Here is a 21,923-nt window from a genome sequence, read left to right as displayed (position 1 = left end):
CTTAGTTCCCCGACCAGGGATCGAACTCACGCCCCCTGCATTGGAAGTGCGGAGTGTTAACCACTGGACTGCCAGGGAAGTCCCAAGATAGTTTTCATTATTGTATTTTGCATAACAGATTTTCCATTATTTTAAAAGTTTTCAAATGACAGGAATAGTATAGCAAACACTTGTGTACCTACCATCCGTATTTAACAAAGTTAACATTTTGTCATGTTTGCTTTGATCTTTTTTTTAGAAACAAATAAAGTATTTCAGAAACAGTTCATGTGCCCTCCGTAGCCCTCCTTTTTCCATTTCCCACTCTCCTACCCCAGAAGTAACCTCTATCCTGTAATTGGGGTATATTTTTCTTTATTATTATTTTAATACTCTTTTTGTAGTTTATGTGTCCATAATATTATATAGAAATGTTTGTTTCTGCAACTTGCTTCTTTTCATGTGCCGTTGTTTCTGAGATTTACCAGTAAGCCTTAATGTAAGAATGTGGTTCTATATTCGTTGCAGTATCATTTGATTAGGGCAACATCACAGTGTGTTGTTTTTATTTTTGTAGTTTTGTTAGGAGTGTGACCTTTTCCAGCTAATTAATCCATACATATTAATTATGTAAATGACCTAATGCATGTCTCTTGAATTGTTTTATCCCCAGGCTCCTGAGGTTATTATGTCTCAACATTATGATGCCAAGGCCGACCTGTGGAGCATAGGGACAGTGATATATCAGTGCCTTGTTGGAAAACCACCTTTTCAGGTACGTTGACTTTTTTTTGGATGTGCTCAGTTTGGGGATCTTCTCATTTTGCAGTTGCCTTTGACTTATAAAATGGGGAATACAGTTGACCCTTGAACGATGTAGGGGTTAGGGGTGCTGACCCCTTGCAGTGGAAAATGTGCTGTAACTTTACAGTCGGCCCCTTGTACTTGCCATTCTGCATCCGTGGGTTCAACCAACTGCAGATCGTGTAGTACTGTAGTATGTATCGAAAAAAGGTTCCTGCACAGTTCAAACCCATGGTGTTCAAGGGTCACCTGTACTTTGAAAGCAGTGTTTCTGGTTCCTCTGTGACTTATTTTGATTTTGTTAACAGGCAAAACTGCTGTAGTGAGCCAGAACATCTTTCGCTTTTTCCTTTTTTATCTGCCTTCCCTAGTAGTTGGACTGGGCCTGGGGCCGCTTAGGTTCCCCAGGCTCATAAAAGCTGGTGCAGCTTAGCTAACAACCTGGTGGGAAATAGGTGTGAACAGTGATGTCAGCGCTTCCTGCTTAGCCTTGTTTTGGGGTCCTGGAATCCACATGAGGGCTAGGGCAGGTCTGGGAAGATCACTGGAAACTGTCCCCAGCTCTCTATTCCTGTCACTGCTGGGTGAGAGGTAATTATTTAGGCTTTATAGAAGTTACTTTGAGTAGGTCTTCCTCTCCCTTAACATCCTGTCAAAAAGAGGCCTCCTAGGATATAATCACAATGATTCCTCTTGAGTTCATACTGCCCAGTTACAAAGAGGAGTTTTGAATCTGAAAACTGGAACAGAGTGAAATTATTTGCCCAACATGGTTTTTAAAAGTCGGTGACACAGCCAGGTTGAACACTTAATTTCCCAACCTAGTCTGGGCGTAGAGACAGCTTCACTAATTCAGCAGCACTTATTATGAGGGTGCTGCTTGTTACTATGGCAGAAGAGTAGCAGTCATCTGAGTTCTCTTCCTTGAATCCCTCGGAGGTAAAATACACCCTGATCTTACACAGTAAAAATACACCTGTGGGTAGGCCATGTAACCTCCAGAGTAGTGATTTTCAGGCCTTTCTGAGAATCTGACCTCAGAAAAGGTACATTATTATGCCCAGATGTGCAGAATTCATGTACAATTTCAGAAGTTTTTTAAGTTCCTGGTGCCCATCTATGGCTCCTTCAGCATTCCATGGCTTTCAAGTTCAGAGTCTCTGTTCTATAGCAGAATGTGAGCTTTGATCATATGATTTGGAATTTTTGCCCTTATTTGTTTAGGAAATTAAACCTTTTTCTTCCCTTTTTTTTTTTTTAAACAGGCTAATAGTCCTCAAGACCTAAGGATGCTTTATGAGAAAAACAGAAACTTAACGCCTAGGTATGTGTTTTGATTACACTGGGTTTTACCATTTGTCAGTGCCGTGTTATCTATTTGAATTCTATGTGTTTTATGTTTTTCCGTTATTGAATCTTTTTTCAATTAACAGTAAGGAGAGCTTTCGTTTTAACAGGAAATTAGAAAATTACTAGTGTATCGTAGGTGCCTGTGTGCTGTATCATTTTCTTTCTTTTTAAAAATGTTAAGTTTATTTAAAAGAAAAACCTACAGAAGTTATATGTGTTCTTTGAGGCGAGGGAGATGCAAACAGAATAGATGTGCATAAAGTAGAAAATAGCTAGGCTTTCCCCTAGAAAACAGCTTGCTCTAAAATAGCTAGAGAGTTCCCTAGTTAGATGTAACGAATTTTGTTTAATCAGATCCCTGTTTTCATTTTTTTGGATACTACAAACAGGCTTTACTGAGGAGAGATTGTGTATATGTGTGCGTGCGTGCATGTATACACACATTTGTGCGTTCCTTTAGGATGGACTCCTAGAAATGGAATTGTTGGGCTTAGAGACACTCTCTCCAGCTCGGCGCGCCCTGTTTGCACTGCTGAACAAGCAGTGCGCTCCTTTCCTGCGTTCTACCAGCAGGGGTTGTTACCAGTCTCGATGCCTCCCAAGCAGGGCCAATTAGCTCTTCATTTAACTTGCATTATTCTCTTTACTAGTGAGGTTGGCTCGCTATTTGTTTAACATCCTTTTGTAGTTTTTATTCTGTGAATTACATATTCCTATTACTTTTTTTTTTTCTTGCCTTGTCCTTTTTTATTGGATTTCAGGAAGCTGTGTTATTTCTCACTTGTATTTATTTAAGCTCTGCCCTTTTGCAGATGGAATTGGAGGTGGCTGTTTGTCTAACAGAGAACTCTGTAGCAACCGTTAGCGCTAGGTCGACATTGTGTTAAAACTCAAGACGGTCTGTGCTTGTGAAGTGCTTTGTTCTCGCAGATATTCCAAAAACAGCAATAAGAAGCACGATGCAAGAATCTTCCCAAATTGATGCTGTTTTTCAAAGGCAGTTGCTTAGTGTTTGTTTGTTTGTTTGTTTTTTCCTTTAAGGAGTGGGGGTCTACCGTGGTCCTCTTGGTATAAAATGTAGTGTTTGTGAAACTGTATATACATTTTCATTTACTGTAATGAAGGCGAAAGTCGTGTAGTTAATATATAAACTCACCACTTAGGTGGTTTTTTTTTCCTTTCCCCCCCAGCATTCCCAGAGAAACATCACCTTATTTGGCTAATCTCCTTTTGGGTTTGCTTCAGAGAAACCAAAAAGATAGAATGGACTTTGGTAAGTAATATTTTCAAATTTTGTATGTATGCTAGTTTCTAATTTTATTTTTGTGTATTCAAAAAAGTTTTTTTTTAATTTATTTTTTATTGAAGTATGGTTGATTTACAATGTTGTGTTAGTTTCTGGTGTACAGCAAAGTGATTCGGTTACACATGTGTATACACTCTTTTCATATTCTTTTCCATTATGGTTTATCACAGGATGTTGAATATAGTTCCCTGTGCTATACAGTAGGACCTTGTTGTTCATCCATCCTATATATACTAGCTTGCATCTGCTAATCCCAAACTCCCACTCCACCCTACGCCCCTACCCACCTTGGCAACCACATGAAAAGGTTTTTTTAAAAGATACTATAGATGTTTCAGAAGAAAATGAAAATCAGTTTTACTTTTCTTTCTATCTCTTTGTCTTTTTTCTTTCATGTATTTTGTAAATGTATGGAAGGTAAATAAATAGTTAATATAATCAATAATTTAGAAGCTATTATCCTATTTGTCGTTTCACTATTGGCCGATATTTCTCATGGTCACAGAGCAATCTCAGTTTAATTTCTCCCTCGGAAAGATAAAAATATTTACCAAACTACATGACTAAAGTTTAATTCCAATTTTTACCACACTTTAAGAAAAGATATGTTTAGACTATTTCATCTTTCCGCCATACAGAAACTATTAGAGCTCCTGTCTACTGAGAACATTTACTGGGACAGTGAACCGAGTGCTTCCGAGTGGGAGGTAGTTTAGACTAAACCTGACTTCAGCTCATTCCTGATTGTGTATTACCTGGAGAGCCTCCGTGCTGGGCTGTGCCATTCTCCTTGTCTGCTCTGTGCTATTTAGTAACATACAATATGGAGACTTAATGAAAAATGAGATGGTCTTCGTGAGGTTTTAAAGAAATAACGCAATTATACATATAGGAAAAGAGTAAATTAATGAACTGCCATGTACTCACCTACTTATTTATCTTTAATTAGCAGGCTTACTGTGTAGGTTTTATCCTTGGTGAATAGCTGAAGAAACTAAAAATCAAATTAATAGCTTTTTTAAAAATGTGAAACCAGCTGTAGGAATATTTCTTCTGGGACAGGAGAGTAGAGTTTATTATACAAATCAGCTGTCTAAGATTTCCCGTTAGGACAGTTAAGAGCCATAGTTCACAGAGCGATTAGCGAGGGCCTGGTCACAGTTCTCCGTGCCTTTGTCTGTTTGAGGACAGCACACACTAGAGGACACATCTGCTTTAGTCGCCTCAGGGGTGCTGTGCTGGTAATGGACACTCTGAGAATTCACACCATTATTTTAAATTTTTCATTCATTAAGAATTACTTATAATTTGATGGGTTTTATGGATGATTTATAAAATAACGTGCTTTTACATTTAAAGGAAATGGAGTCTATGTAAAGAAGTTAATAATAATTATGTATGATCTCAGGGATATTATGTTGACTACATTGACGAGGTTAACCTATCTGCAAAAATCAACATCAGTTTAATGGTTGCATTCTCATTTTCATTATAGAAGCATTTTTTAGCCATCCTTTTCTTGAGCAAGTTCCAGTAAAAAAATGTGAGTACCCACTTTTTACATCTCTACTTAAAGAGTGAATGCAAGCTTAAGGAAAAATTAGTATTTGGTATTATAAAATTAATTTTTTATGTGCTTCTCAAGATTTCATTGAGCTTTACTTAAATATTTGTAGTTGTGTTTATTTAATTACAATTCTGTTTTTCCTTCCAAGTCCAAATTGAAAGAGTTTAGTAATTACTGCATTTTTGGTTTCACCCATGGGAGCTGTAATAAGTAGGTGAATGTAAATTTTTGGCCAACACAAAGCTGTAGTAGTTGTGACAGGTTTGCTAGTGGACAGCTCGTGTAATCGCACTCCATTCGTCGGTGTTTCTCCCCCAGCCTGCCCGGTCCCGGTGCCCGTGTACGCCGGCTCCGCCTCTGAAGGTCCCTGTAGCAGCTCTCCATCCTGTCGCTTCGCCTCTCCACCTGTAAGTCCTGGTTGTATTAAAGGTAACGTTAGAGCCTGTGTTATTGCATCTGCTCACAGAGCCTGCAGATACGTCATGGGTATTCTCTTTATGTGCGGAGTTTCCTAGCGCAGCTGAGGCCTGGGCAAAGAGTGCTGTTGTTGAGGCCCTCGGTCTGGACTCTGCCTTATCTGGCTGTGCACACTCCCCTCTGACTGGTGAACACAGTACTCTCACCCTTTCGTGACCAGTGAGGTGGGGAAAGATGTCACTGTGACACGTAGATAGGTGATTCGCATTTGTTTCATGAATGTCATAAACATCGGTCTGGACAGTTATCGTACATAGAACTTGCAGTGGTGGACGAGTGCCCTCTGAGCGGACTTCACTGCCTTAGGCCCCGTAGTCATGGTGACTGGCCCTGTGAGCCGGCTCCACTGCAGCCTCTTCCCTCCCCAGGGCTGCCCGAGCCGTGCACCCCATGGCCATCTTCCCTGCAGTCTCAGTGCTTCTTCCTGATCCTGAGAACTTACGGCCACTTCTGGTCATTCCTTCCTTCTGCTCTGCTCTCCCAGGTCTTGCCTTTCCGACTTCTGTGCTTTTCTGGACTTTCCCCCACATCTCTCTTGCTGCCTGAGAGGGCTGTGACCTTGAGACTTTTCACAAGCCAAGGTCCAGGGGCCGTTGTGTCAGCCACTGCAGGTATTTTCCAGACTGGCCTGGCAGACGTGCATTTCTTGAATTCTGCTGGCAGAAGGGTCGGGGAATCGCAGAGGGAGCTGGTTGGGTGATTAGCAGCTTGAGGCTTAAGAGTCTGGGGCTTGGGAGCTTCCACATCCCTGACTTGCCATATTACCTATGACAGGTGACTCGGTGTCTCTGAGCCTGTTTCTCATAAGTAAAGTGAGTATAATTTACCCACTTCATAGAGTTTTTTAAGGATAAATGAGCAAAAGCACCTGCTCCAGTGCCTGGCACACAGTAATACTCAGGAAGTGGCAGGTGCAGTTATTCTTATTTTCCAGGGAAACCCAGTACCCCCCAGTGAACACAGATGCTGTGGCAGCCTGTTGCGAACGGATGAGCCCTAGAGCTGGCAAGAAACCTTTCTGCACAGCCCTGCAGACTCAAACCAGATAGAAAAAGCAGATGGACTAATAAGACTTACATTACATTCCCATGAATTTAAAAAAACTAAGAGGGGAAAAAAGTGTTGTATATTTCCAGTTTCAGTCTGGAATATAGGAAAACACTGGATTTGGAGCGACTGGGGAGAAATGCAGAGGAACTGCAGGGAAAGACCGAAGGCTCTGTTTGGAGCCGGGCAGGACCAGCCTCAGCGCTGGCCCTGCTGCTTGCTCACTATATCCTACAGGGCAGGTCAGTTCCCAGGCTGAGCTGAGCTTCCTTGTCTGTAACGTAGGTTACAGAGGCCTGGTTAACCTCTGGTTGAAGGGGAGTGGGTGGTAGTATGTAGTGAGTACTTGATAACTGTAGCTACCATGATGGAGCACGTATGTGATACAAGGTGACACGCGGTGTGAAAAGCAGAGATGGTGCTGGAGAAGGACAGCAGGGGAGAAGCTGAGTGTGGGAAAGCCTGGGGGATGGTAGGACCCCAAGGGAGGAGAAAGAGAGGGGCCGCCAGGAGGGATGCAGCTGGGAAGTGCTTTGACTGGACAGAGTGTGCTGGGCTTTTGTTGGATGGGGATGCTTTGAAAGGGAGCGCAAGACAGCAGTGTGTCTTGGGCCGCTGGGAAGAGTGGAACAGGTGCTCGCAGGAGGAGGGGCGAGGGGCGGGGGAGGGGAGACATACTTAGATGCTCAGAACTTTGGTGGAAAAACCTTTTTTAGAAGGCCTTTATGACAAGCTAATGCTTGAAGTGAAAATAACAAGGAAATCTGGAAATAAGAGGAGAGCAGGAATAATACAATGTAATGTAATGTAATGTAATGTAATTTCCAGTTAGTGAGATTAGAAAATGGGATGATTTGTTAGGCCTTGCTTCAACATAGTCTGCAAAAGTGAGAGGACTTCCTATAGGCACTGCCTTCCTTCCTAGGGCTGCAGCAGACTCTTGTACTGAGGGTGGATGCATGCAGGCATGCCCACGTAACTCTCTTTTTTACGTTCTCACACAAATATCCAGCTGCTACTTCATTCCAGAGAAATCTTTGAAAGGTGAAAAACAAAAACTCTGTAACAAAAAGCTCAAGTCACTCTTTTAGTTATGATACTGGCTATAGGCTAAATGCTACTTAGATAGTATCTCTTGAATATCTGTTGCTTTAATCACATTTATTAAATGCCTACTTTCTGTGAAGTTTTGGTTGATACCAGTGGAAGATATGACCAGGTCCCTTCATTGAGGAGCTTTTAGTTTAATTGTGTGGAGAAGAGGCAGGTAACATCGCTATAGAAGCATATGTATACACGCCTTTACTGCCTGTGGGAGTGTGGATGAGGGGCATGAAATCAGACTAAGAAGCCAGCAAAGATGCTCAGGAGAGGCACTGAGCTGAGTTTTTTTGTTTTTGTTTTTTGTTTTTTAATTTATTTTCGGCTGCGTTGGGTCTTCGTTGCTGCACGCAGGCTTTCTCTAGTTGCGGCGAGCGGGGGCTACTCTTCGTTGTGGTGCGCGGGCTTCTCATTGCAGTGGCTTCTCTTGTTGTGGAGCACGGGCTCTAGGTGGGCGGGCTTCAGTAGCTGTGGCACATGGGCTCAGTAGTTGTGGCTCGCAGGCTCTAGAGCACGGGCTCAGTAGTTGTGGGATCTTCCGGCATGTGGGATCTTCCTGGACCAGGGCTTGAACCCGTGTCCCCTGCGCTGGCAGGCAGATTCTCAACCACTGCGCCACCAGGGAAGCCCTTGAGTTGAGTTTGGAAGGAAGAGTAAGCACGGTGGATTTGTAGCAGAGTGGTGTTGTAAGCAGAGGAACCCCTGTGGAATGGTGACCCGCTGAAGGAATCTGTAGCCGTCCTTGGCCATAATGTTTATTAGAATTAAGTGAAATGCAAGTTCAGCTCGTTAGTCTCCCTGGCCACATTTCAAGTGCTCATAGCCACATGTAGCTGGTGGCCACCATGCTGGATAGAACAGAACTCTCCCATCGTTGCAGGAAGCTCTGGTTGGACAGGCTTCTCTGACGATTCAGCCTGTAGGGTGCAGAGAGCATTGGTTATGTGCTGAGGGGAAAGCAGAGCCAGAAGGGTAGGGAGAGGCTGTGTCTTGGCAGAATTTGGGCACCGAGCAGGGGAGGCCAGACTTTTTGTGGTGAGCCATTTGAGAGATCTTAAGTGGAGGCGTCATCTGATCCACTGTGTTTTAGCAAATAAATTCCTCTGTAAGCAGGTGGAGGATTGGATCGGAGACAAGGAGAGAATCCTCTCTACGAGATCAAAGAGAACAACCTGTGACCATTGCAGATTTTTTGGTTTGGTTTTGGTCTTGCTTTGTTTTTATTGAGAATGAGGGCCTGAAGTAAGTCAGCAGTAGGAAAGGGGAAGATGAGGGGCCAGGAAGTGCAAGGGGAAGAGTTTGTGGCGCTTGGAGATTGCTTGAACTTGGGACCTCAGGAAGAGGATGATCTTGATGGGACCCAAGTGGGTGGACTTTGATGGAGCCACTCAGCGAGGGAGCACAGAGGCGATGTGCTGGTGGTGTGCAGACGCGGGGGCAGCCTGGGAGAGGCAGGGCTGCAGTCGTCACTCTGGCAGTGGTAGCTGAGGCAGGAAGGTGAGAGTGACCCCAGGTGAGGCTACGAAGTGTGCCGAGTGGAGGCGCAGGGTGGCCCTGGGGAATCCCGCAAGCCACTCCTCTCCGTCAAGGGGCAAAGGAGACTAAGAAGCAGTGGGGAAAGCAAGAGAGTAGGGTCACTGAATGGAGGCAGTGGATCAGGAGAAGAGCGGCCCACAGTGTCGGGGTCGCAGAGTCAGGTCACTTAAGGCATAGAGGAGCCTCCGGAGAATGCGGCCACAGGGGTCCCCGGTAGGCTTAATAAAGGCGGTTTTGGTGGAGGGTTGAAAGCAGGAAGTGGATTATGGTGGGTTAGGCGACACACAGGGGGTGAGGAATTGGGGTCAGTGAAGACCGAAGTTTCAAGAAACATTGTTAAGTGAAGAAGGGAGAGAAGATGGTAATTGAGAGGGCTGCATTGATTTGAGATGTGGAAAAATTCAACATGTTTGTGTGCAGAGGGGAAAAAAGCCAGAATAAAGGGAGAGGGTGAAAGTGTCAGGAGCAGAGGGGAGTGATCTGGGTCCTTGAGGAGGTGGGGAGAATTAGTGGAGAGATTAGCTTTGAATGCAAGAAGCATCTCTTCCACCCAAGTGGTTGTGGATGAAGGTGATTTTATAAATAGCAAAGGAGGAAATTGAGAGAGTTCCTGCCTGGAAAGAAATGGCACTGGAAAGAAATCATGGAGTTAGATAATTGGAATCCAGCCCAGCTCAACTGCTCTTCAGTTGGCAGATTTCCTAATCTTCTGAGTTTTGTTTATTTATGTATGAAATGGATTTCAGAACAGGGCTGAAGTTAGATAATACACGGAAAGCCTATAGCCCATGGTAGGTGCTCTGTAATGTTAGTCCTCGATCTTCCTCTCTTTATAACCTTGAAGCGTAAGTGCTCTTCAGAAAGTGATGAGGAGAATTTATATCATGTGTATGTCCAACACACACACACACACACACACACACACACACACACACACAAAGGAGTGATAAGGAGATCTGAGACTGATTTCATTGCTCAGTGACATTCACAGGAGCAGTAGCAGTCTAACCCTGGGGTTGAAAGAGCATATTATGTAGTATTTTCCTTTTTCTTAAATAGAAACAAAGGTTAAACATGGTAATGGGGACCTAACACAACAAATTACGAAGTTCATTGTTTTAGGAAACTATTGTATGATGAAGACATTCAGTTAGAGTTGTCACTAGTGTCCTTGAAGTGGGCAAGTGTCAAGAGGTCTGTAGCTACTTACGCCCACGTATCTTTAAATATCTTTATATGCTTTTCTTCCCTTCCTGTCCTGTCTCCCACAAATCAACTCCTTCCCCTGACAAAAAAGAACACAAAAGGAACACACCCACGCCTGTAAGGTTTTCTAAATCTCTCCTTCTGGAAGTGTAAATAATCTCTGTGCTTACATGCCCTTATCCTTACTGTGAACATGGGTCTCTTGCTTTCCCATTTATAATGTTTTCTTCATTGGAGATTTAAAACTTTGTGTGTGCAGGATGTCATTAATTTAAAGTCCCTGGACGTTTTGTTTTAGTTATGAAGTAAACAGGTATTGAGTATCTGCTTTGCTAGGCCATGCGCTGAAACGGGGATGTGGAGATGATAAAAACTCACCTCAACCATTTCAGGAGAGGCAGCTTGTACATGTGATAACTGGTATGGTGGGGTTTTTGTTGTTGTTGTTGTTTTGGTATGATGTATTTTTAAGTATCATTTTTTGAAAACATTTTAGAAGTCATTATGGAAAGACACTTTAAACTGTGCTTTTCTAAGGGAAAGATTTTCCAAAGAGATTTTTTTTAATCTTAAATGGAATTGAACTCTATGCCACTTTCATGAAAAAAATATTCCTTAGTCTGATGGCTATTCTGACTTGCATTTTATTATGAGGCCACTTTTAATTTTATGTTGTTAATTTTAGTCCCTTCCAGATGTGCAGCATATTCAGGAAGAAAGCTTACCCTCCCCACCGTTGGGTCCTCCCAGCTCCCTCCAGGTGTCCAAAGATTCCGCCAGTACTAGTAGCAAGAACTCTTCTTGTGACACGGATGACTTTGTTTTGGTTCCACACAACACCTCGTCAGACCACTCATGTGAGAATCTTTTCTGCTTGTACACATTATGTTTCTGAATTTACTAGACTAGCATTTTTTAACCTTTATATCACGCTGTCTTGTGTAGGACACCTTTTCAAATGGACATTTTATTTAGTTGATGGAATTCTCAGAACTATCTACCTACCTTCCTGTAATCTGCTCAGTCATCTTCTATAAGACAGTAACCTTGGATTCTGAAGGTAGATGAAAACTTTGTAGGAAATGATCTCAAATTCTGTTTGTATCCAAACAGAAAGGAATAGAGAAGCGAACATAATGAGAGAAATTAAATTTAAGGAAAGGAATTAAAGGAAGACCTCTTTTGGAAAAAGCCTGAGAGTCAAAGGGTCTTAAAAACAGTCTGGATGGTGCTTCGGGAGCTACTGGCCTGAGTTCAGGAATGAGCCTCATAAATTTACAGGAAGAATTTGTATAAAGGAAGCAGAATCCAAGCTGACTAAATACAGTCAGGGTTCTGTGGAACAGTGAAGGGCAGCAGAAAACCTACAAAAAGAGAAGTTAGACAAAACCATGAAAAAAGAGGGAAACGTGGTTTGGAAATTTGATTACTTTCAACAAGTGAATGGTACCCAGTTGACTGTGTGCAGATGTAGAAAGTTGGAGACGTTTGTATCAAGAGGTCTCTAGTTGTTTGTCAAATACGTATTTAGTAGCTGCTTACATTCACCCCTGCGCTGGCTGTTGTGAAGGCTGTGGCCCTAGATCAAACATGCTTCGGGGCTGATTGGCTGGGGCAGGGGAAACACACACGGCACATAAGGCAAGCGGCGGGCCCTGATCCGTGTGCTGAGAGCTGGCAGCTGCCTTTAAAAATCATCCTGTGTGGTGGTTTTATTTCACTAAAAAGGTAATTAAAACTTTTTAAATTGTGAAATATTTCAAACAAAATAACGCGGCAGATACTCAAATCATCCACCGTGCTAATTTTATTTATGTCAGCATTTTGACATACCTGTTTTAGATGTCTTTTTAAAGGTATAAAATGCTGTAGGTACAGCCAGAGTACTTGCATCATTCTTCTCTTGCCAGAGATATATTCTTCCTCTTGATTTGTAATTCTAATATGCCCCTGTATCCATAAAGAACATATAGTATTTTTATGATTTTAGTTTCAAGTAAATGTTATATAGAATATTGTTTTCTGTAGTTTGCTTTTTCATATTTTTGCTGTGTATCTAGATCTGTATCTAGGTTTGTATCTAGTTCATTTTAATATATGATATTTATAGTTCAACTAAACCATAGTTTATCTGTTTCCCTACTGATTATGACTTGGAACATTTCTATCTTTTTACTGTTCAAAATGTGTTATAACAGATGTCCTTGTGCCAGAATTTCTTCCAGGTGGATGCTCTAGATATGTACAGCTTCAACTCTATAAAATATTGGTATAAGCAAGTTGTAGCCACTAACACCTCTGTCATGCTGCCCCAATGTTATCATGGTGCCTTCTAAAGATTTTCATCGTTTTTTTTCATATTTAACTTTACCTGGAATTAATTTGTGTAGATGGAATAAGGGCTCTATCAATTACCCTAGCATTTGTTATTGAATATTCTGTCCTTTCTACACTGATACGCAGTTCCAGACTTGTCATATCAGGCGTATATAAAGGATTTGTTTGTGTGTGCGTAGATGGGGTGGAAGGTGACGGTGGGGAGCCTCCTAGAATTCTGTGGAGTCACCAGGCTATTCTCAGCCCCCTTTCCTCCCCCATATAGTTTAATTTCAACTTGAAACTCCTACAAAAAACCATCTGGGGATTTTGATCAGCATTGTATTGATTCTCTAAGACCTATTCAGGGACCTAGAGAATTGTCTACTCAAGAATGTTTGTGTGTTTGTTCCTCCACTTAGATTTCTTTAGTGTGTTTTGATGCATGTTTATACTTTTCTATGTAAAGGACATTCACACCTTTTGTTTTATTCAAGTTACCTTTTTTTTTTGTAGTTTTTTTGTAGTTGTATAAATGTTGTCTTAAAAACATTTCTTTTTTTCCAAAACTGCTCCTGTTGAGGTCTTTTTATGCTGCCAAATCCCAGGGGTCATTTCTCAGTCCTCACCTTTTTGATGTGTCCACAGCATTTGTTACGGTTGACCACACCCTGCCATGTAATTAGTAAAAATTTGTTATTGTGAAGTATATCATATGTATAAGATAGTTTTTGTTTGTTTGTTTGTTTTGCGGTACGTGGGCCTCTCACTGCTGTAGCCTCTCCCACCGCGGAGCACAGGCTCCGGACGCGCAGGCTCAGCGGCCATGGCTCACGGGCCCAGCCACTCCGCGGCACGTGGGATCCTCCCGGACCGGGGCACGAACCCGTGTCCCCTGCATCGGCAGGTGGACTCCCAACCACTGCGCCACCAGGGAAGCCCAAGATAGTTTTTTGAAAGATTTAATTTTTCCTTTTTGGTCACGGCACGCAGCTTGCGGGATCTCATTTCCCCAACCAGGGACTGAAACTGGGCTACAGTAGTGAAAGCTTGGAATCCCAAGCAGTAGTCCATCAGGGAGCTCGCTAAGATTTAATTCTTTAGGGCGGTTTTAGGTTATTCAACAAAATTGAGAGAAAGGTACAGAGATTTCCCATATACCCTTATGTACCCCTTATTTCGTAGCTTCCCCCATTGTCATCATCAGTCACCAGAGTGGCACATTTGTCACCAGCGATGAACCGACATTGACACATCGTAATCTCCTAACGTCCACAGTTTACTTCAGAGTTCACTCTTGGTGGTGTGCATTCTGTGGTTTGGACAAACGTATAATGACTTGTTTCCACCATTGTTCCTATACAGAGCATTTTCACTGCCTTAAAAATCCTCTGTGGTCTACTTACTTATTTCTCCCCACCTAACCCCTGGAAGCCACTGATTTTTTTTTTTTTTTTTGAAGGGGACTGCAGCTCCTGCATTGTGGGTGGGACTCGTGGCTCATCTGTACAGCTCCCCCTCCCCCTTTCCTACTTTTTCAAAAATTGAAGTATAGTTAATTTACAATGTTGTGTTATTTTCAAGTGTACAGCAAAGTGATTCAGTTATACATATATGTATTTATGTATTCTCTTTCAGATTATTTTCCGTTATAGGTTATTACAAGATATTGAATATAGTTCTCTGTGCTATACAGTATAGGTTCTTGTTGGTTATCTGTTTTATATACCAGTAGTGTGTATATGTTAATCCCAAACTCCTAATTTATCCCTCCTTATCCCCTTTGCTAACCATAAGTTTGTTTTCTATGTCTGTGAGTCTATTTCTGTTTTGTGCATAAGTTCATTTGTATCATTTTTTTAGATTCCACATATAAGTGATATATGGTATTTGTCTTTCTCTGTCTGACTTACTTCACTTAGTATGATAATCTCTAGATCCAGCCATGAAGCTGTAAATGTCATTTTTCATTCTTTTTTATGAGTAATTTCCATTGTGTATATGTACAACATCTTCTTTATTCATTCATCTGTTGATGGACCTTTAGGTTGTTTCCATGTCTTGGCCATTGTGAATAGTGCTGCTATGAACATACGGGTGCATGTTATCTTTCTGAATTAGAGTTTTCTCCAGATATATCCCCAGGAGTAGGATTGCTGGATCATATGGCATCTCTATTTTTAGTTTTTTGAGGAACCTCCATACTGTTCTCCATAGTGGCTGCACCAATTTACATTCCCGCCAACAGGGTAGGAGGGTTCCCTTTTCTCCACACCCTCTCCAGCATTTATTATTTGTAGACTTTTTGATGGTAGCCGTTCAGACTGGTGTGAGGTGGTGTACTTCATTGCGGTTTTGATTTGCGTTTCTTTAATAATAAGCGATGTTGAGCACCTTTTCATGTGCCTGTTGGCCATCTGTGTATCTTTTTTGAAATTTCTGTCTTTTAATTGTGCATTTAGACCACTGATGTTAAAAGTGATTATTGCTGTACCTGGATTAGTATCTACCATATTCATTACTGTTTTCTGTTGTCCTTGATCTTTGTTCTTGTATTTGTCTTCCACTCTTTTTCTACCTTTTGTGGTTTTAATTGAGCATTTATTATGGTTCTACTTTCTTTCCATTCTTAGCATATCAATTATACCTCTTTTTAATTTTTTTTAGTGGTTGCTCTAGATTTGCAATATACATGTGTAACTAATCCGAGCCCACTTTCAGATATGCTATACCATTCATAAATAGTGTGGGTATCTTATAATATCAATAACAAAATAATCTTAATTCCTTCCTCCCATCCCTTGTATCACTGCTGTCATTAATTTCACTTATATATAAGCTACATAAGTATGTATGTATATGTACACATAAGATATATAGGGAAGCATACATAACTGAGTACATTGTTGCTGTTGTTATTTTGAACAAATTGTTACCTGTAAACAGCTCATGGAGCTCAATATCAAAAAAACAAACAACCCAATTAAAATACAGGCAGAAGACCTAAACAGACATTTCACCAAAGAAGACATACAGGTGGCCAAGAGGCACGTGAAAAGATGCTCACCATCACTAATTATTAGAGAAACGCAAATCAAAACTACAATGAGGTATCACCTCACACCAGTCAGAATGGCCATCATCAAAAAATCTATAAACAATAAATGCTGGAGAGGGTGTGGAGAAAAGGGAACCCTTTTGCACTGCTGGTGGGAATGTAAATTGATACAGCCACTATGGAGAACAGTATGGAGGTTCCTTAAAAAACTAAAAATAGAACTACCATATGACCCAGCAACCCCACTACTGGGTATGTACCCTGAGAAAACCATAATTCAAAAGGACACATGTACCCCAGTGTTCATTGTAGCACTATTTACAATAGCCAGGACATGGAAACAACATAAATGTCCAATGATAGGTGAGTGGATAAAGAAGATGTGGTACGTATATACAGTGCAATATTACTCAGCCATAAAAAGGAATGAAATTGGGTCATTTGTAGAGATGTGGATGAACCTAGAGTCTGTCACAGAGAGTGAACTAAGCCAGAAAGAGAAAAACAAATATCGTATATTAACGCATATATGTGGAATCTAGAAAAATGGTACATATGAACCTAGTTCCAGGGCAGGAATAGAGACGTAGACATAGAGGATGGACATGTGGACACGGTGGGGAAGGGGAAGCTAGGACAAATTGGGAGCTTAGGTTTGACATAAATACACTATCGTGTAAAATAGATAGCTAGTGGGAACCTGCTGTATAGCACAGGGAGATCAGCTCGGTGCTCTGTGATGACCTAGACGGGTGGGATGTGGCGGGGTGGGAGGGAGGTCCAAGAGGGAGGGGATATATGTCTACATATAGCTGATTCATTTCATTGTACAGCAGAAACTTAACAACATTGTAAAGCAATTTTACTCCAATTAAAAAATAATAATAAAAATTAAAGTTTTTATTTTACCTTCACTTATTCCTTCTTCAGTGCTCTTCCTTTCTTTATGTAGATTCAGTTTTCTGATCCATATTATTTTCCTTCTCTCTAAAGAACTTCTTGCAAGGCAGATCTACTGGCAACAAATCCCCTCAATTTTTATTTGTCTGAGAGTCTTTATTTCTCCTTCATTTTGGAGGATAATTTTGCAGGGTACAGAATTCTAAGTTGGTGGTTTATTTCTCTCAACACCTTAAATATTTCCCTCCACTCTCTTTCTGCTTGCATGGTTTCTGAGGAGAAGTCTATGTAATTCTTATCTTTGTTCCTCTGTAGGTATGGTGTTCCTTTCCTCTGGCTTCTTTCAGGGTATTTTCTGTATGTTTGATTTTCTGTAATTTGAAAATGACATGCTGACATGTAGTTGGGGCATTTACCCTGCTGGGTGTTTTCTGAGCTTCCTGGATCTGTAGCTTGGTGTCTGACATTAATTTGGGGAAATTCTTAGTCATTGTTTCAAGTATTTCCTTCTGTTGCTCCTCTTAATTCTCCTTCTGGAATCACCATTATGTACATGTTACACCTTTTATAGTTGTCCCACAGACTGTGGATATTCTGTTCTGTTTTTTTTAAAGTCTTTGTTCTCTTTGTTTTTGGGTTTTCAAGGGTTCTCTTGAAATAATACTCTTGCTCAGAGATTCTGTCCTCAAACATGTCCAGTCTACTAATAAGCACACCAAAGACATTCTTCATTAATGTTACAGTGTTTATCTCCAGCATTTCTTTTTGGATCTTAGGATTTCCATCTCTGCTTACCTTGCCCATCTGTTCTTGCATGCTGTCTGCTTTCCGCATTAGAGCCCTGAGCATATTAATGATACTTGTTTTAAATTCCCTGTCTGATAATTCCAACATCCCCACCATGTCTGGTTCTGATGCTTTCTCTGTCTCTTCAAAGTGTGTTTTTTTGGGGGCTTCCCTGGTGGTGCAGTGGTTGAGAGTCTGCCTGCCAGTGCAGGGGACACAGGTTTGTGCCCCGGTCCAGGAAGATCCCACATGCTGTGGAGCGGCGGGGCCCGTGAGCCATGGCCGCTGAGCCTGCGCGTCCAGAGCCTGTGCTCCGCAACGGGAGGGGCCACAACAGTGAGAGGCCCGCGTAGCGCCAAAAAAAAAAAAAGTGTGTTTGTTTGTTTTTTTTGCCTTTTGATATGCCTTGTAATTCTTTCTTTTTTTTTTTTTGTTTAAAGAAATAAGATTCTTTTTTAAAAAATAAATTTATTTATTTTTATTTTTGGTTGCGTTGGGTCTTCATTGCTGCACGCGAGCTTTTCTCTGGTTGCGGCGACCGGGGGCTACTCTTCGTTGCAGTGCGCGGGCTCCTCATTGTGGTGGCTTCTCTTGTTGCAGAGCACGGGCCCTAGGCGTGGGGGCTTCAGTAGTGGCAGCACTTGGGCTCAGTAGTTGTGGCTCGTGAGCTCTAGAGCACAGGCTCTGTAGTTGTGGCATACGGGCTTAGTTGCTCCGTGGCATGTGGGATCTTCCCGGACCAGGGCTCGAACCTGTGTCCCCTGCATTGGCAGGCGGATTCTTAACCACTGCACCACCAAGGAAGTTCTGTAATTCTTTCTTGATAGGCGCACATGATGTACCGGGTGAAAGGACCTGCTGTCAATAGGCCTTTAGTGATGTGGTGGTGAGGAGTGGGCGAGTCCTGTGATTGGGGCTCTGCCTTGCGTTGAGCCTGTGCCTCTGGGCTGTGAACTTCACAGGTGTTTCAGATTCTTCCTCTCGCCTCAGGTGGAACAGGAGGACTACAGGGGCCTGGAGTTGGTGTTTCCCGCACCCCCCCCCAATTAAATTACTGAGTTTAAAGTCACTTGAAAGCATCCCCAGACTTCCCTGGTGGCGCAGTGGTTAAGAACCCACCTGCCAGTGCAGGGGACATTGGTTCGATCCCTGGTCAAGGAAGATCCCACATGCCGCGGAGCAACTAAGCCCGTGCGCCGCAACTGCTGAAGCCCACGCACCTAGAGCCCATGCTGCACGACAGGAGAAGCCACCACAATGAGAAGCCTGTGCACCGCAACGAAGAGTAGTTCCCGCTCGCAGCAACTAGAGGAAGCCCATGCACAGCAACGGAGACCCAACCCAAACAAAAACAAAAACAAAAAATCCTCAATAAAGAACTTAAAAAAAAAGAAAAGAAAGAAAGCATTCATTCCCCTCTGGTGGTTATGCTACCAAGTTGATATATGATTAGGTTCCATCACTTCATTTTATTTTTGATTTCTAGGGCTTGTTCTTTTCTTTTGACTTAATTTTGTTTCATAATGATGTATGATTCCAAACGCAAAGCTACAAAATGAAGAGGTGAACTCTTAGTGAACTCCAGCTTCCAACCCTGTCCCCTCTGCCCCGTTTCCTCCGTAGGAAACTATTGTCTTTAAAATCGACTCCTTTCTTGCCCCTCTCTTTATCCCCTTACCCTGATTCATTTTCCTTTTATACATCTTATCACTGCCTGGTATTATTACCTTCTTTCACTACTAGAATGTAAGCTTCATGAGAGTAGTGACCAAAGTAAATGTATTTCTCAGTTCCATGTATGGCCATTCAAAAGGATATTTGTGATTATTTTTTTCCTTTTTGAGTATTTTGAGGTTACCATAGTTTAGTTTATTTTTAAAAATTTATATTATTTGGTCAACACTGCTATTTCACATCAACACATATGAATTATACCTTTGCAGCCATGTAAAGGTCACACAGGGCAGTATGATCTAGTGGGTGTAGAGGTGACAGGCCCCTGTGTTCTGAGCTGTGCTCTATTCCCTTAGATGAGTGATGTCTGAGCATGAAGATGGCCTGTGGCATCTGTGTCCAAGAGGCCCCAGTTTCATGACATCTTGTTCAGCTACCCGTGCAAGACACAGGAGAGTGTCACGCAGGAGTGTGGGTGCTCCAGCATTAGAGTGAATTAGACTTCGGATACAGGCAGCTGTACTAGAACGTGACACACATGTTCCTAAAAGTCGCCACACCCTGCAAAGTAGTTCAGTAAAAACCACAGAGTTTATGGGCAAATTGGGATTAGGAGCACAACACTCAAAACCTTTGTCCATGGCACATGAAAAGGAACATGATAAAAACAGCACAGGTTTTGCACATGGTAAAAGGTGAAGAAATATGTATACACTGCAATACACTTACCCTGAAAAGACCTGATGTTGGCAGCCTGTGAATTCAGCTGGGTGCAGTGTTCCGTGCTCACCTGTTGTTACTCATGGGCAAAATCACAACATAAGCAAGTGGTAAATTCGTACGGTGATCAGATTGTTTCCTAATAGTCATGTTGGAACAATATATATACATTTTTTAAACAGGTGGTATAGCAGAACTGACTGTATTTTTCTCTTTTTCCTTTAGATGATATGCTGATGGGCACTGCTGGCAGACGTGCTTCTAATGAGTTCTTGGTGTGTGGAGGGTATGTTTGCATATATTTCACTAAACATTTTTTCATATTTTTTTTGTGTGTGAGTAAAGTTATAGAACTCTGTGTTCTTGATGTAAAATTTATTTTGTTTCACAATCTATTCTTTAAAAACTTTTTAAATTGTGTTAAAAAACATAAAATCTGCCATCTTAACCATTTTTCAGTTTGAGTTCAATAATAGCATTAAGTATATCCACAAGGTTGTGGAACAGATCTCCATATACTTATTTTTTTTAATGTACATTTATTTATTTATGTATTTATTTTAGGCTGTGTTGGGTCTTCATTGCTGCACACCGGCTTTCTTTAGTTGTGTCGAGCAGGGGCTTCTCACTGTGGTGGCTTCTCTTGTTCCAGAGCACGGGCTCTAGGCGCACAGGCTTCAGTAGTCGTGGCACGTGGGCTTAGTAGTTGCGGCTCGCGGGCTCTGGAACACAGGCTCAGTAGTTGTGGCGCACGGGCTTAGTTGCTCCGCGGCGTGTGGGGTCTTCCCAGACGAGGGCTTGAACCCATGTACCCTGCATTTGCAGGCGGATTCTTAACCACTGTGCCACCAGGGAAGTCCCTCCATATACTTTTATATGGTTATGTATTATATTGTTATATTTAGATCTTTAATCTATTTTTAGTTGATTTTTGTATACGGCATAAGATAAGGGTCCAGTTTCATTTTTTGCCTGTGGATGTCTTGTTTTCCCAGCACCATTTGCTGAAGAGACTGTCCTTTCTCCATTGAGTGGTGGTGGCACCCTTGTCATAAATCATTTGTCCATGTATGCAAGTGTTTGTTTCTGGGCTCTCTGTTCTGCTCTACTGGTCTATAGATCTGTCTTTATGCCAGTGCCACACTGTTTTGATTACTGTAGCTTTGTAATATGTTTTTTTAAAAATTTATTTATTTTTGGCTGTGTTGGGTCTTCCTTGCTTGCACGCGGGCTTCCTCTAGTTGTGGCGAGCAGGGGCTACTCTTCGTTGTGGTGCATGGGCTTCTCATTGTGGTAGCCTCTCTTGTTGTGGAGCATGAGCTCTAGAGTGCAGGCTCAGTAGTTGTGGTGCGCGAGCTTAGTTGCTCTGCAGCATGTGGGATCTTCCCGGACCAGGGCTCGAACCTGTGTCCCCTGCATTGACAGGCGGATTCTTAACAACCGCGCCACCAGAGAAGTCCTGAAATATGTTTTTAAATAAAAAAGTATGAGACCTCTGGGAATTCCCTGGCGGTCCAATGGTTAGGACTCAGTGCTTTCACTGCTGTGGGCCTGGGTTCAGTCCCCGGTTGGGGAACTAAGATCCCACAAGCCGTGTGGCGCAGCAAAAAAATAAATAAATAAAAAGAAGAAGTATGAGACCTCTAATTTTATTCTTCTTTTCCAAGATTATTTTGACTATTCAGGGTCCTTGCAGATTCCATATGAATTCTAGGATAGATTTTTTTATTTTTCTATTTATGCAAAAATTGCCATTGGGATTTTTTTTTTAACATCTTTATTGGAGTATAATTGCTTTACAATGGTGTGTTAGTTTCTGCTTTATAACAAAGTGAATCAGTTATACATATACATATGTTCCCATATCTCTTCCCTCTTGCGTCTCCTTCCCTCCCACCCTCCCCATCCCACTCCTCTAGGTGGTCACAAACCACCGACCTGATCTCCCTGTGCTATGTGGCTGCTTCCCACTAGCTATCTATTTTACATTTGGTAGTGTATATATGTCCATGCCACCCTCTCACTTTGTCACAGCTTACCCTTCCCCCTCCCGGCCATTGGGATTTTGATAGGGATTGCACTGATCCATATAAAAC

The 21,923-nt window shown here is 42.0% G+C and overlaps 1 protein-coding gene across 5 annotated transcripts in view; it reads left to right on the top strand.

Moving 5' to 3' along the window:
- The window catches only part of ULK2 (unc-51 like autophagy activating kinase 2), a 66,391-nt gene that overhangs the window by 19,063 nt on the left and 25,405 nt on the right, over positions 1-21,923 (top strand). For all 5 annotated transcript variants that reach the window (XM_029211791.1, XM_029211793.1, XM_029211792.1 and 2 more), the window contains exons 8-14: positions 653-754; positions 2,049-2,107; positions 3,324-3,406; positions 4,935-4,982; positions 5,325-5,413; positions 11,059-11,230; positions 20,053-20,113. In XM_029211791.1, coding sequence (XP_029067624.1) covers positions 653-754; positions 2,049-2,107; positions 3,324-3,406; positions 4,935-4,982; positions 5,325-5,413; positions 11,059-11,230; positions 20,053-20,113 — 614 coding nt within the window. The remainder of the gene's footprint in view (positions 1-652; positions 755-2,048; positions 2,108-3,323; positions 3,407-4,934; positions 4,983-5,324; positions 5,414-11,058; positions 11,231-20,052; positions 20,114-21,923) is intronic.

This window comes from Monodon monoceros, unplaced genomic scaffold (genome assembly GCF_005190385.1).
Source record: "Monodon monoceros isolate NGI ecotype Baffin Bay Population unplaced genomic scaffold, NGI_Narwhal_1 Super_Scaffold_9, whole genome shotgun sequence".
NCBI lineage: Eukaryota > Metazoa > Chordata > Mammalia > Artiodactyla > Monodontidae > Monodon > Monodon monoceros.
The sequence above is the reverse complement of the archived record's forward strand: the minus strand, read 5'-3'. Positions and strand labels throughout refer to the sequence as shown.